Source organism: Adiantum capillus-veneris, chromosome 14 (genome assembly GCF_014529385.1).
Source record: "Adiantum capillus-veneris isolate H3 chromosome 14, ASM1452938v2, whole genome shotgun sequence".
NCBI classification, from domain to species: domain Eukaryota; kingdom Viridiplantae; phylum Streptophyta; class Polypodiopsida; order Polypodiales; family Pteridaceae; genus Adiantum; species Adiantum capillus-veneris.
Window position 1 is genome coordinate 49,679,343 of NC_140944.1, and position 13,112 is coordinate 49,692,454.

At 48.3% G+C, this 13,112-nt stretch overlaps 1 protein-coding gene across 5 annotated transcripts in view; it reads right to left on the reverse strand.

Moving 5' to 3' along the window:
• Window positions 1-13,112, reverse strand: part of LOC147442343 (exportin-4 protein) — a 155,687-nt gene that overhangs the window by 52,743 nt on the left and 89,832 nt on the right. For all 5 annotated transcript variants that reach the window (XM_086528548.1, XM_086528547.1, XM_086528551.1 and 2 more), the window contains 2 exons: window positions 8,104-8,211; window positions 7,789-7,862 (listed from right to left, as the gene is read on the reverse strand). In XM_086528548.1, the coding sequence (XP_086384674.1) occupies window positions 7,789-7,862; window positions 8,104-8,211 (182 nt within the window). The remainder of the gene's footprint in view (window positions 1-7,788; window positions 7,863-8,103; window positions 8,212-13,112) is intronic.

Genomic DNA, 13,112 nt, shown 5'->3' on the forward strand with positions numbered 1-13,112 from the left:
GCCATGCAGTCTCAGTAGGAACTGAAGCAGAGGGAGCACCCGTAGGCTGCTAAGGTGCTCTAGTAGTAGTAGGAACCAGTTGCGGACACTGACCACGTGGCTGAGCCTGAGTGCCACGAGCCGACTGTTGTTGACGCCGATGCCGTGGCTGAGTGGGGCAATCGCGTGCCAAGTGACCCATCGCATGACAACGTAGGCACTGTCCTGGGAGGCCAGTGACTACCATTCGGCAAGAGTAGTCTCTATCACGCACAGCCACAGTAACTGTATCTGGTAACGAAGTATCCCCAAACACCAGGACCTGAATGCGAGGTGGACCAGATGAGAAGATGCAGGATCCTGGAAAAACTATGCCAAAATGAGCAGCAATCATCTGAAGGAGATGATCATCAATAAAATGAAGAGGCATATCCGGGAAGGAGAGCGTCAGAGGGAATCTGGGAATAAGATGCCGACTGTCAAACTCCTCAGTAGTAAACTCGGGATACCACCTCGTCAAGTATATCATCCTGCGATCAGAGAGTATCGGAGAGCGAGCCAGGAGAGCTGAGGCAGTGGCGGGATCTGAAAGACGTACCATGAAGATGCCTCTACCAAGGAGTGTAAGCTCCGAGATCCGTCCCTGAGTAGTGCCCAATGCAGTCTAACACCAATCACGGATAGAAGATCGAGGTGGAGACTGTCCAATCATCCTACCAACCAAGGCATGCTGAGCCAAGTGTTGTACTTTGGAGTCAATGCGTGTCAACAGGTCGCCAGTACAGTCCACGCGACAGGCAAGTGGTGATGGAGCGCCGTGTGTAGCGCTCAAGACCGGCAAAGCCGCCATGAAGAATGGGCGAAACTGGCTAACGGGAAAAAGCACGACCCGAATTGAAGCTTGAACTCTCTCTCTCTCTATCTCAGGCTAAGAAGTTTTCCTAACCCTACATTGTATATAGATAGTAGATACACTACAGTGGATTTATGGTGGCCAACCTTGTATATAGATACGCACTCGTGGGTACGTGGCGGCCAACCTCTAGCCACTAAACGACGCAAACAATGACCCAACAACCTCCCCCCTGTAGCGCGGATAATGTGTCGTGCTCTCTACAGTGGGTGGTCCTCAGTGCAATGTGCATGACAATCTCACTCAAACAGACTGAACAGAAAGGAAACAATAGACATCAACAAAGCTCACAAAGACACAACAGCAGACCAGAACATATGACTCGACTATCTCAAAGACTGAGACAACTCTGGCGTGGCAGCACACTCAGCTCCAGCCCAGGACTCACAGGTACAATGGGGGTGTCGAGGCTCAGATGTGCAGGGATGGTGAAGACGTACTCTGTGTATAGACTCACTGCTCTCGACGACGATGCTGGACCAAAGGTGAAGAAGATGATAACGATCACCAACCGCTACTACTCATATGTACCACCATGAAGAGCCACCAACGGCTCATAAATGTCAGCCATGTGGTGACCACGAGGTCCACTAGACCACCGTCGGTACCCTGCCACGTGTCACTCCCTAGGCCAGAGGGTCCAGAGGGTCCGTCCAGTGTGAACCAGCCTAGACCAACTGTACTAACTTTGTCCTGTGAAAGTGACACTGTAGCAGGCGACAGGTTGCCCGCCACAAGACCGCTCACCGTCTCGGTGAGAGAAATACTAAAAAAACTGTGAAAGAAAACCACTAGGTGCTGCATCCGTACATTTCTTGAAGCAGGTGCTAGGCCCAACCATGACCTTACATAGCTCAAAAGTGGAGTAAAACACTGTCCTGCTTGCAATGCCTTAAGCCTTTGAATAGGCAAGAACCCAATATGATTGCATAGTCCAAGAATCCCAACTGGAACAAGATGAGGCTCCACCACAGCAAAGTGATATGCTCACTAGGTAGCTAGGTAGGGGTAAGGGAGGGGGAGGAGAGACTAGGTAGGGGCGAGGGGGAAAGGGGTGGTTGGGGGCCTAGATAGGGGCGAGAGCAGAGAGGGGGTGGGTAGGGGCGAGTAGGGGGAGGGTAGGGGCGAGAGTGTGTGAGGGGGTGGGTAGGGGCGAGTAGGGGGAGGTAGGGGCGAGGGGAAGGGAGAGGGTGGGTAGGGGCGAGAGGGTGGGCAGGGGCGAGAGGGGGTGGGTAGGGGCGACGGGAAGGGAGAGGGTGGGTAGGGGCGAGAGGGAGTGAGGGGGTGGGTAGGGGCGAGGAGAAGGTGAGGGGTTGGGCAAGGGAGGGTAGGGGCGAGGGGGTGAGGGGGAGGGACTAGGGCGAGGGGGAGAGGGGAAAGGAACTAGGGCGAGGGCGAGGGCGAGGGCGAGGGGGAGGGACTAGGGCAAGGCGAGGGGGAAAGGGGGTAGGAGGCGAGGGAGTAGGACTAGGGCTAGGGGTAGTGCCGGGGGCGAGGGGGAGGGTAGGGCGAGGGCGAGGGCGAGGGCGAGGGCGAGGGCGAGGGGTAGGGGGTGAGGTGGAAGGACTAGGGGCGAGGGGGAGGGACTAGGGCGAGTGGGTAGGTGAGGGGGTGAGGGCGAGTGGGTAGGTGGCGAGGGGGATAGACAAGCGATCATCATGCTTGTCCCTGTGGAAAGCGACAATTTCATCTGGTGAACAACGAAATGCAGGAACCGGCACCAAGGGAGGATTCTGTAGGAGCCAGCACCAATGGAGGGCCTGCCGCCAGGAGCCTACGGCAGCACGGGAGAACATTAGTGCCTGCTCTCTATTGTTTTGGTGACTCTCATGTAGATGATGGGAACAACAATGATTGGCGCTCTTGATGATCTCTTTGCCACAACTGTGAACCCGAAGGATGTGGGCATTCTGATTGTGGGTAAGGTCGAGGGGGTAAGGGTAGATAGGTACAAGTAAGGAGCAGACCGCTATCATGAGCAAGACAGCTATCAAGATCTTGGAATTCATCTTGCAGGACGGGCTCTGAGAAAGGAGTTTGCTAGACACAGAGGAGAGCTTTCTTCTGGTCGAAGAAGAAAGAGACACCAAAGGGGTTGATGTTTGAGGGGGACTGAACTCATGTAGAGGAGATTTCTTCCTACTTCTCTGCTTCTTCAACGGCTCAGGTGGCTCATTAAGTTTCGTAACCATGGAAACATTTGCAAAGGGTGTACCTTCAGGCAAACAGTGAATAGAGACTCCATAACAAGGCATAGACTTGGTAGCATCCAACCATTCCAACAGATCCTCATCCGACCCGTCAGGTGGAGTAGGCTGTTCATGTTCAGGATTGGTTTCCATTGACAAAGAAACTTGCTGCACCACCAGATCCATACCTCCTTCTAAGAGAATCGGTTGCATCGGGGAGCCAGAAGTATGTATCCACATTGCATCGTTTCCCCAATCGTGGAGTGCTTTAGTGTGTCGCAGCCATGGTCTTCCAATAAGCAAGGGAAATCCGCCCTCAACCTGGGGAAGACGAACCACCACAAAATCCAAGTTAAAAGTAAAGTTTTGTACCTGCAGAGGCACATTGTCCACGATGCCCACTGGGTATACTGTTCGTTGATCGGCCAATGTAACTGTGAAGGGAGCAGGGCGAGTAGGCTATAGACCTAGAGCTAACATAGTGAACTCGGGCATCGGGTTGATGCCAGATCCACCATCCACTATCCCTCCTGAGAATTGCCGACCTAAAACGGACACTGTCAGGCGAGGGCTTCTATAATCAGTGAGTGGAGCAGGGGGATTAGATATCATATAGGACTCTGATGGTCGCACTGGGAGGTGCCCGCCACTAGGACCTGCTTGAGGATAAAGTGACTGAATAACAGCAAGGGTGTCACTTCTAAAATTTGCATCTAGCCACATGTCATAAAGGGACACTTGTTGGAAAGTGTTCTTCAAGACTGTCTATGTTGTAAGCTTCTCTTTTTCTACCTGTTGTTCCTTTGGTATCTTGATCTTTTGCAGATCGGAAATTGCTTCCAAGAAAGCTTCATCAAGAGCAAAGATTTGGATTCTTTCATGGCACTGGGGGATTGCTTGTTAACAGCTACAGGCAGGGTATTCACTCAGGGTATTCACTGGTGTGAGAATGTGTGGGGGAGTTGAACTTGATGGAATGCTAAGACCGAGAGCGGCTCTCTGGGCCCGGGTGAGGATGCCCGATGGCTCCTTTGCCAACTGCGGCGGCTTATTTTGAGGGGTAACCACGTGGGTAGAAGGGGGCGGCTGAGAAACAGTGCTAACTGCTATCAAATTGAGCTTGGGAAAGGCAAACTCATTCTGGCTTTGACTTGGGTTTGAAGCCGTGGATGCACGAATTTTATGGCAATCCTTACTGTAGTGATCCTTCGTTTCGGGGCAATGACAGTAGGGAGGGGACCCTTCTGGCAGGGGGCATTTGCTTTGGTAATGCCCATATTCCCCGCATCTATAGCACAAAATGGGCCGATTCAAAGGGCAAGTCGAAGTGCGAGGTGGTTCTTGCTCTTGGTGCATTGAGTTGGAGGTGGAGGCATAGAAGCTTTGGGAGATGAGAGAGCATGGGTATTATAAAAGCTCTGAGAGGGAAAAGTGCTCTGCATACCTTGCATAGGAGGGGCTGTCAGCAAAGGTGGCATATGGTGTGGATGGCCACAGGTAGAAACCATGTTGGATGCAGGTGCTGGCCCTTGCTGAAGAGAAGGACCAAGACTTTGTTGTATTTGTGGCAATCCCTTGAGGTAGTAACAATCCTTATCCTTATGTCCAGATTTTTCAGAGAAGTGGCAGTAAACCCGAAGGGAGCATTCCTGTGGAGGGTGCCCTGGAGAGCGGCATGAGCTGCACCAAACCGTAGCCTTAGTCTCTTGTTGACACTTGAGCTCTTCTAGCTCGCGCTTAATCTGTTCCAATGCCTCGTGATGTGGAGGCTTCTCTAGTCTAAGAGAGAAGGACCTCTCCTCTTGAAGAGCTCGCTGTAACTTTAGGGCTTCCAGTTCCCTGCGTAAAGAAGTTAAAGGATCAGAAGGACTTTCCAAAAACACAGAGGGGGTCTCTATGTGAGGGGGGTTGGTGAACAGCTTCCTAGCCCCCTCTATCCTCGTAGCAACTGCGATGAACTCTTCGAGAGTGGGGTCGGGTCGGAGACTCTCTCGTAGTTTTTGCTGAGAACTTTTGGGAAGCGCCTTCTCTACCCACTTCTTAACCATAAATTCACCTGGTTGCAGGGGAAGCTTGGCAACCAGAGACTTGGTTTTCGTCATAAGTTTTGCAAAAGTCTCCTCTGGCTGGAGCACCATGTTGGCCAACTCATCCAACACCTTCTCCTGGTAGTCACTTGGCCTGAAAGCTGCACAAAACTGCTGTCTTAAGGCTGCCCAAGTTGCAAAATGGTTCTCTGCACACTGGCTGTACCATTTGTCTACTAAGCCATCCAAGGTGGATGGAAAGAGTACCAAATAAGCATCTTCCCTGTTAAGACCACGACCCCTACAAAGAGATACAAACCTCCTTGCATGGTCGTCAGCATCTTCTGAAGAGAGACCTTTGAATGTAGGGAACTTGATGTTTACCTTAGCCAAAACGCTAGCCAATGGCTCCATGGCCCCTTGCTGAGCCTGTTGCTCAGTAGCCTGCTGTAGCAAAATAGGAGAGAGCTTCACTGGAGAAGGTGATCTGGAAGATGTGGAACCGGAGGGAGGAATGGGTGATGCCGTATGTGGAGGTATGGGTGATGAGGTTGATGGACTTCTAATAGGTTCCAAGGGTCGTCTTCTGTTGTAGTACTTCAGAGGACTCAGGAGTGCGCTTTGACGCTCGACTGACCGCCTTGTATGGGTCATGCAGCGACCACCAAACCAACCAAGCTTTGGGCAAGAAAACCTTGAACTGGCTGAAGACTGGTCTAGACTCTACTAGACCAGGCAAGTGACTAGACCAGGCTGGCCCAGGGACGAGGAGGACTAGACCAGGGTCTAGACCAGGCAAGTGACTAGACCAGGCTGGACCAGGGACGAGGAGGACTAGACCAGGGTCGAGGAGGTCTAGACCAGAGACGAGGGCAGGTTGGTCCAGGGCGATAGATGACTAGGGCGAGAGAGGACTAGACCAGTTGGACCAGGCGAGAGGAGAACAATGCAAGGCAAGCTCGGCAAAGCTAGGCAAGGTAGGTGAAGCTGGATAAACCCAACTAGCTTCAAGATTTGCACCTCACAGAGTGAGATTTCAGTTGAGGTCCCACCATGATCGCCAAAATGAGAGCACCTGTAGCGTGGATAATGTGTCGTGCTCTCTACAGTGGGTGGTCCTCAGTGCAATGTGCGTGACAATCTCATTCAAACAGACTGAACAGAAAGGAAACAATAGACATCGAGAGAGCTCACAAAGACACAACAGCAGACCAGAACATAAGACCAAAACATATGACTCGACTATCTCAAAGACTGATACAACTCTGGCGTGGCAGCACACTCAGCTCCAGCCCAGGACTCACAGGTACAATGGGGGTGTCGAGGCTCAGATGTGCAAGGATGGTGAAGACGTGCTTTGTGTATAGACTCACTGCTCTCGACGACGATGTTGGACCAAAGGTGAAGAAGATGATAACGATCACCAACCGCTACTACTCATATGTACCACCATGAAGAGCCACCAACGGCTCATAAATGTCAGCCATGTGGTGACCTGGCCACACGAGGTCCACTAGACCACCGTCGGTACCCTGCCACGTCTCACTCCCTAGGCCAGAGGGTCCAGAGGGTCCGTCTAGTGTGAACCAGCCTAGACCAACTGTACTAACTGTGTCCTGTGAAAGTGACACTGTAGCAGGCTACACCCCCTCAAAAAAAATCAAGACTTTCTCATATATCATAGCAAAAGCCTTCTAACTGTGACAGCTGCCTTAGGCTGTCACTTCCTCTTTCCTTTCTTGCATGTAAGGGAGATGTTGAAGACCCATCCCTTGTACATGGCTGCCACATCCTCTTTTCTTCCCTTCTTCCGGACATGATTGCCAAATGCATAAAGGACCCTCCTCTTCCTCTTAAACTGACAGTTATTACCCACATTGAAGCATGGAGGCTGGTAATCTCTTCCTCTTCCACGGTGCATAAATTGCAAGCATGTATAGCAAGTTAGTTGCTTTACCACTTTTTAACAGTAACCGTCAGCTATCCATCACATGGCTTGGTGCTTGAAGCTTGCCGCGCATAAGCACAATTCCTAGTTCAGCAAGCGAAGATTTATGCTAGGGGTTAACGAGTCAACACCAAGCTTGTCAACACCAAGAAAAAACTTGGAAAAACCATCAATGTTGACCTCTGTAGCAATACTTTTGGACCTCAAGCATAACCACAAAACCATTGTCATAACATTCACCCTCGCACCTGCATCCAGACACTATAAGTGGCCAAAATGTGAGGTTGCCTCACTTCAAAGTGGGCTTGATGATGAACACCTTGAGCTTTATCAGAGCTATGAAGGTTAATAGGCTTACAGTACCACCTCTGTGAATTGCTACACATGCCAGCCAGCTTTTGGTATATTCCTAAACCAATCTCCTAGTGAAAGTCCAAGTTTGCGAGACCTGCGGAAGAGCAAGTTATATTTAAGACAGACACATTTTTTTGTGGAGATGTGTCCATTTGGGTTTGAATTTTTACACAGCACATTGCTGATTCCACATATCAAAGAGGATGGAATGCTTGTGAGACATTCCTCACTTATCATTGCATTGATATCACTCGCATTCATTCCTCCATTTAACCTTCAAGGGTCAGGAAAAAAAAAAAGGAGAGATCTAGGTATGAGATCCATTCTGCTCATATTTGGCCAAGTTAGAGCACGAAGAAGGACATGATAAAAACGAACCGTGAGAGTAGCACTATTGGGTGATTAGCAGCTTCCAAATTTTCTGGAAATTGTGTGAGGAATGTATCCGGTATCTGTGCACATTTACAGACCCATATTAGCTTTGTGCTTTTATCAGCATACAATGACATACATCTCAAGTAAGGAAACAAGATGCAGGAGACAAATATGAGCACTGTGCACTCTCGAGGCTTTAATATGCTTTCCACACATACATTTCACTTGCATGATGTTTTGTGCTTGATATCACAAAAACATTGGGTGATCTTCATAGCATAATTAATGGCACAGATAGTAAGTATACTCCTTACATACCATAGGAGTTTCACCTTCACCAGGATCTGCTAGCACATGCCCTGACATGAGCAGTATCCAATGAAGCTCTTCAAGAACAGAAGTAGGACAATGGTTCCCCTCTTTATGCTACAAACAATGCAACAAAAACATTTATAAGTTCCGTCAAAGGTATCAACTAGCATACATGCTTGTTAATACCTACGGAAACATGTTGGTGCAAAGGAAGTTTTTAGCAGTTTATCCAAGCAAAACAGAAATCATGCAGACATTGTACCCTACGACTAGAGAGCATGGCACTAGTACCCATAGTAATTAGGGATCTTTCCATATCTACATCCCATCCTAGAAGATCCTACGTTAACTAGTAGCTTATCACAAAACCTTCTACAAATAGCCACCGTCCAGACATTATTTTCACATGTAGGCAAACGAGATCAAAATAATACACAAAAGTGGACCACAATATGACAAGTGGGTGCCCAAACGACATGTAGAGAAATTCAACAATGCATTGGTCAGAGTTCTGCTTGGATTGGAATGGTGCCTCAACCTGCGATTCACAAAGAAGTTTCAACACCCATGTATTTTTTATATTTTCTACATCCTAATGTGGGTATGTGGTAAGCAGTCTGAAGAAACTTCATGAACTGAAACCCTTATGTTACTTATTATTAAGATGACTTTTGAAGGAGTTCTTAGCTTGCACTTTGCCTCTGATTGCACTGTACTAGATGCACAACAGTGAACAAGAAGCGTTCTTGTAGAAGATGGCTACGTGGAGTCTAAGAGCAGAAACGATGAAATTCAAGAAACATAACAATGTCACCCCAACCACAAATAAGAAAACGGTAGAAATACAAGCATTGCATGATTCTAAGTAGAATGCAAGTGTATAATAATCACAATAGTCATCGCATAGCAATATCTCAGAAATTTCAGCTTTATGTCAAATCTCAAAATAGTACACATATTGATAATAATATACGTAGCACTTCTTTTTCCTGAGAAATATATTTGAAGACTATTTGTTGAAGACTGTTTGTTGACTGTAAGAACATATCTGAAAATTGTGTAGCTGCGGAAGGACAAGGATCAACTCAACAGAGTTGACCTGACACATAGAAGCCATTGCCCCAAACTCCCACGTAGGCAGAGCAGCAAGCCAACTACAGTAAACCCAAGCAACACAATACGAAAAACACATGAAAGCAAGAATGCCAAGGAAACAATGAAAAACATGCTCTAAAACAGAATTTACTCTCACACCCACGCGCACACGCACGCACGCGCACACACACACACACACAAAAAAAAAGTCAGTTCATACAGCACAAGGAAAACAATGCATGCATAACAAACCCTACACACACTTGACACATACTTTTTTTTTGTAAATCTTTTTCGATTAATTTACAAGTGGGAAACCTCAAAGTGAGGAAAACTGTAACCGGCCTGTTCAATCCAAAAAGGGCGGTAGACTTTACTTTAAACCTTGATTTAGCTTTCACCCATTATTAGTCGTCTATTTTACCTGTACTTTCAAGACACAACAAAGGGGAGAGGGATACAGGCTGCTAGATTGCACCTGTATGAGTAGACAGACACCAGATTGGCCCCTAACTTAGGCGCCCCTTTCGGTATTTCTTTATTGTTCAAAAGAGGGAATAAACGCTGTGGTTCCTACAAGCTGCCCCGCACAAACTCGGCTGAATTTCCTCTGTTCCAGCCCGATTTCGGCAGCATAACTGTACTAGAACCCTTCACGGTCAGTATTCCCACGCATTGACCGACTTTCCCGACGCATACGGGCACTTTGCAAAACCTGGCGAGAATCTGCAGCACGCTGAATTCTCTGTTTTCAGCCCTGAAAATGCGCCAGATCGCCTGTACAGCGGTCCCCTTGCGTCCCCGAACCTCCTGGGGGTATTAGGGTCCGTTTAGGGCCAAAACCCTAAACCTGCAAAAATACACAGCAGGCTGTAATTCACTGTTTCGGGCTCCGTTCCGCGTGCCGGTCGCATCCCTAGCAAGTCCTCGAGCTCCCGCACCTGTAGGGCTACTTGCCCTTTGAATCGGACGAGATTTCTGGCGTGAAACCTCTCCGAATTCACCTGTACCTGCGGGGGGATTAGCCGCTAGCTAATCCAGTACCTGTGCAAGAGGCTCTTGCCTCGGCAATCGCGCATGAACCCACACAACTGTACATTGGTCAAATGAAAAGCCCACTAGAGGGGCATAACATACTGCCAAAGGGGAGAGAGAGGGCAGTGCGTAGCGTGCAGGGCATCACTCCTGGCACCGCACTGTGCATAAGAGGGAAAGCAAGCACTCCATAGCTCTTAACCTGTGACAGAGACTTGCAAAATGAGCCTCCCAGCTATAAATCACGTTTTTGCCTTCTCTATAAGTAGTAAACTGGCCTCAGAGTGCCAAGTGTCACTCATTTGTGCATTTTCCCGCTTTAGACCCTCGGGTCTAAAAATATCTCACCTGCAGCCTCTGTTGACTTGGCCACAGAGTAACAAAATGATCCCCATGTCAAACTGCACGTAATGACGCGAAGACATTTTCAGGTCCCAAAATAGCAGTTCCCTAAATTTTAGGAGATGCTGCCATTGTATCTTTCTAGGTCATCCGACCCTCTTTGTACACTGCGGCCACATCCAAAACTGAAATGTAGCCTCTGTAGCAAAGGATTCCACTTTGGCTAGTCAATGACCCCACTTGGCTAACCATAGTCCTTGTCCAACCTTAGTGCTGTCTTGCCCTCAGGCTTGGACTCCCTCTGGACAGTTCCACACTAGCTATGCAATGCAGGGCAGTTAGATTTCCCGAGGGGTGTTTCCAAAAAGTGAAAGTAAATAGATAATAAGAAAGAAATCAACAAAAAGGATAGATAGTAGTCACACGCTGGTGACAAAAACCCATCAGAAAGATCAGATACAAAAGGAAGAACACAAAAGTGTTCCATAATGTGGAGGCTCTAAAGCATACATAGGCGAGCTGAAGGATATCCAAGGATATAGCCCCAACATCAAGGACAAATGCAAGGATTGCCTGAGTGAAATCTTGAACAAAGGAAACGGATCCACATCATGCTGATCAAACATTCAAAAATTGCGCCACAAAGACCATAGAGACCAAAATCTGACCCCTGTGAAGAAGACCGCAAATCGTTGAAGGGAAGTTGGGAGAATGCCAAAATTCCAGAACCGTTTGTGGCAAACTGCCGAGGGAAAGGGTAACACATACAAGCTGATATGCCGTCAAGGAAGGCCCTAGTGAACAGCAATCCCAAAGCCCGTGATTGACGTCTCATCACAAGCTGAACATCTGACACAACGAGAAGAGCAGATGTGATGCGCACTAAGAAGAGGTCCAGCAGGGAGAACTCCCAACAAGCAGCGCCATAGAAACAGACGTTCCTTCATAGGCAAATGGCTCTTCCAGATTGCAGTAAGAGCCTTTCTCCACCACTGATCAGATTTATGCAAAGACCATAGTGCATTACGATGGTCAACCAGCCAAGACTTATGCAGGAGAGAAGAATAAATGTTGCGGCAGAAATGGCAACCAAAAGGTGTGTCCCATAAAGCCCAATCCGACATACAGCATCCATTGGTCAATGGCAGAATGGGCCGGAAAGCAACCAGTATGTGCTCAAGCACAGTCTAAATCTAACGATAATGCACGCCCAAATCAAAACGTGCAACTGCCTGAGAAAAACAAAGCATATTCCCAGACGTGTCAACCACATCATCCACCATGTGTATGCCATGACTGGCATAGCAACCGGTCAACAAGAGTAGAGAGAATGCCCTGCTCCAATGCATTCCAAGCGTAGCAAATTCCCATTAAGTTGTCTGTCATGCCATGAAAGATGAGCCGTAAGGGCTTTCCAAGCAAAGAGTAAACTAGAGGTAGCCAAGCAACCAGAAATATGACCGACCATCTTGCAGAACACAATCTCCCACAGGGACGTCTGCCAGTGACCGAAGGCGAAAGAGGTAACATGCTAACATAGTGAAGCAATCATGATTGTCCATGGCTGAGACTCCTATGCAAGAGTAGGTAATTATGTAATAATATGGCCTTCCTCGCAAGAGCGTGGCGTTCGTCCCCCAAAACGCTTCAGAGTGAAAAATTTCTCTATTAATAACAAACGGAGCCCTTTCTTGTGGGAATTAGTGCGCCACAAATGAGATAAAATATCATACATAAGTGTTGAACTTTTCTCAAGATGAGTGCTCCGAACTGTGCTCAAGGGTTCCTTTTACTTACGAAAGGGAGAGCCTTCCGTTCCTTTAGTGAGAGAGTGAAAATGATCACAAACAAAGTGAATAACATTGTGAATGAAGGTGTTGAGACTGAGAGAAGAATACAACACCAGCAGACTGTTGTCAAAACCTCCTCCAAGGGCCCCCCCTCTCTATGGCGAGAGAGGTCTATGCTTATTGATTGCACAAATCTAGTACGATGGTCTAGATGCAATGAACTTGCCGACAATGTCGACGACAATGATGACGATGACAAAACAGGCTGAAATCTGAAAACGCTAGGGGCTGAAATCTGCAAATCTGCTATCTGCTGAATTCTAACACTGTGTCGGCGAGGACGTTGATGGCGACGACGATGCGCTGAAAAAGATGCGTTGATGGCGACGACACAACGACGATGCGCAGAAATCTGCGGACAGCGGGCTGAAACTGAAAACACTGGCCGATCCGACTGTGCGGCGAGGATCCACTGCGGGTAGGTGAGTCCTATGAGATTTGGGGCTGTACTTGCGGAGTCTAAGTGCTGAAAACTGAAAACGCTGATGCTAGGGGGCTGATCTGTTGCCAGAATCTACAAAACGCTGGAGCAATCTGCAAAAACGCCAGGCTGAACCTGGAATCTGCTAACGCAAGGGCTGATCTGGTGCTGCTGAAAACGCTGGGCTGAAACTGCTAGTGAAAAACGCCAGAAGGTCTTGATGGCTGAAAACGCTAGGGAATCCTGCCGGTCTTGTTGAGAAGGTGCACTAC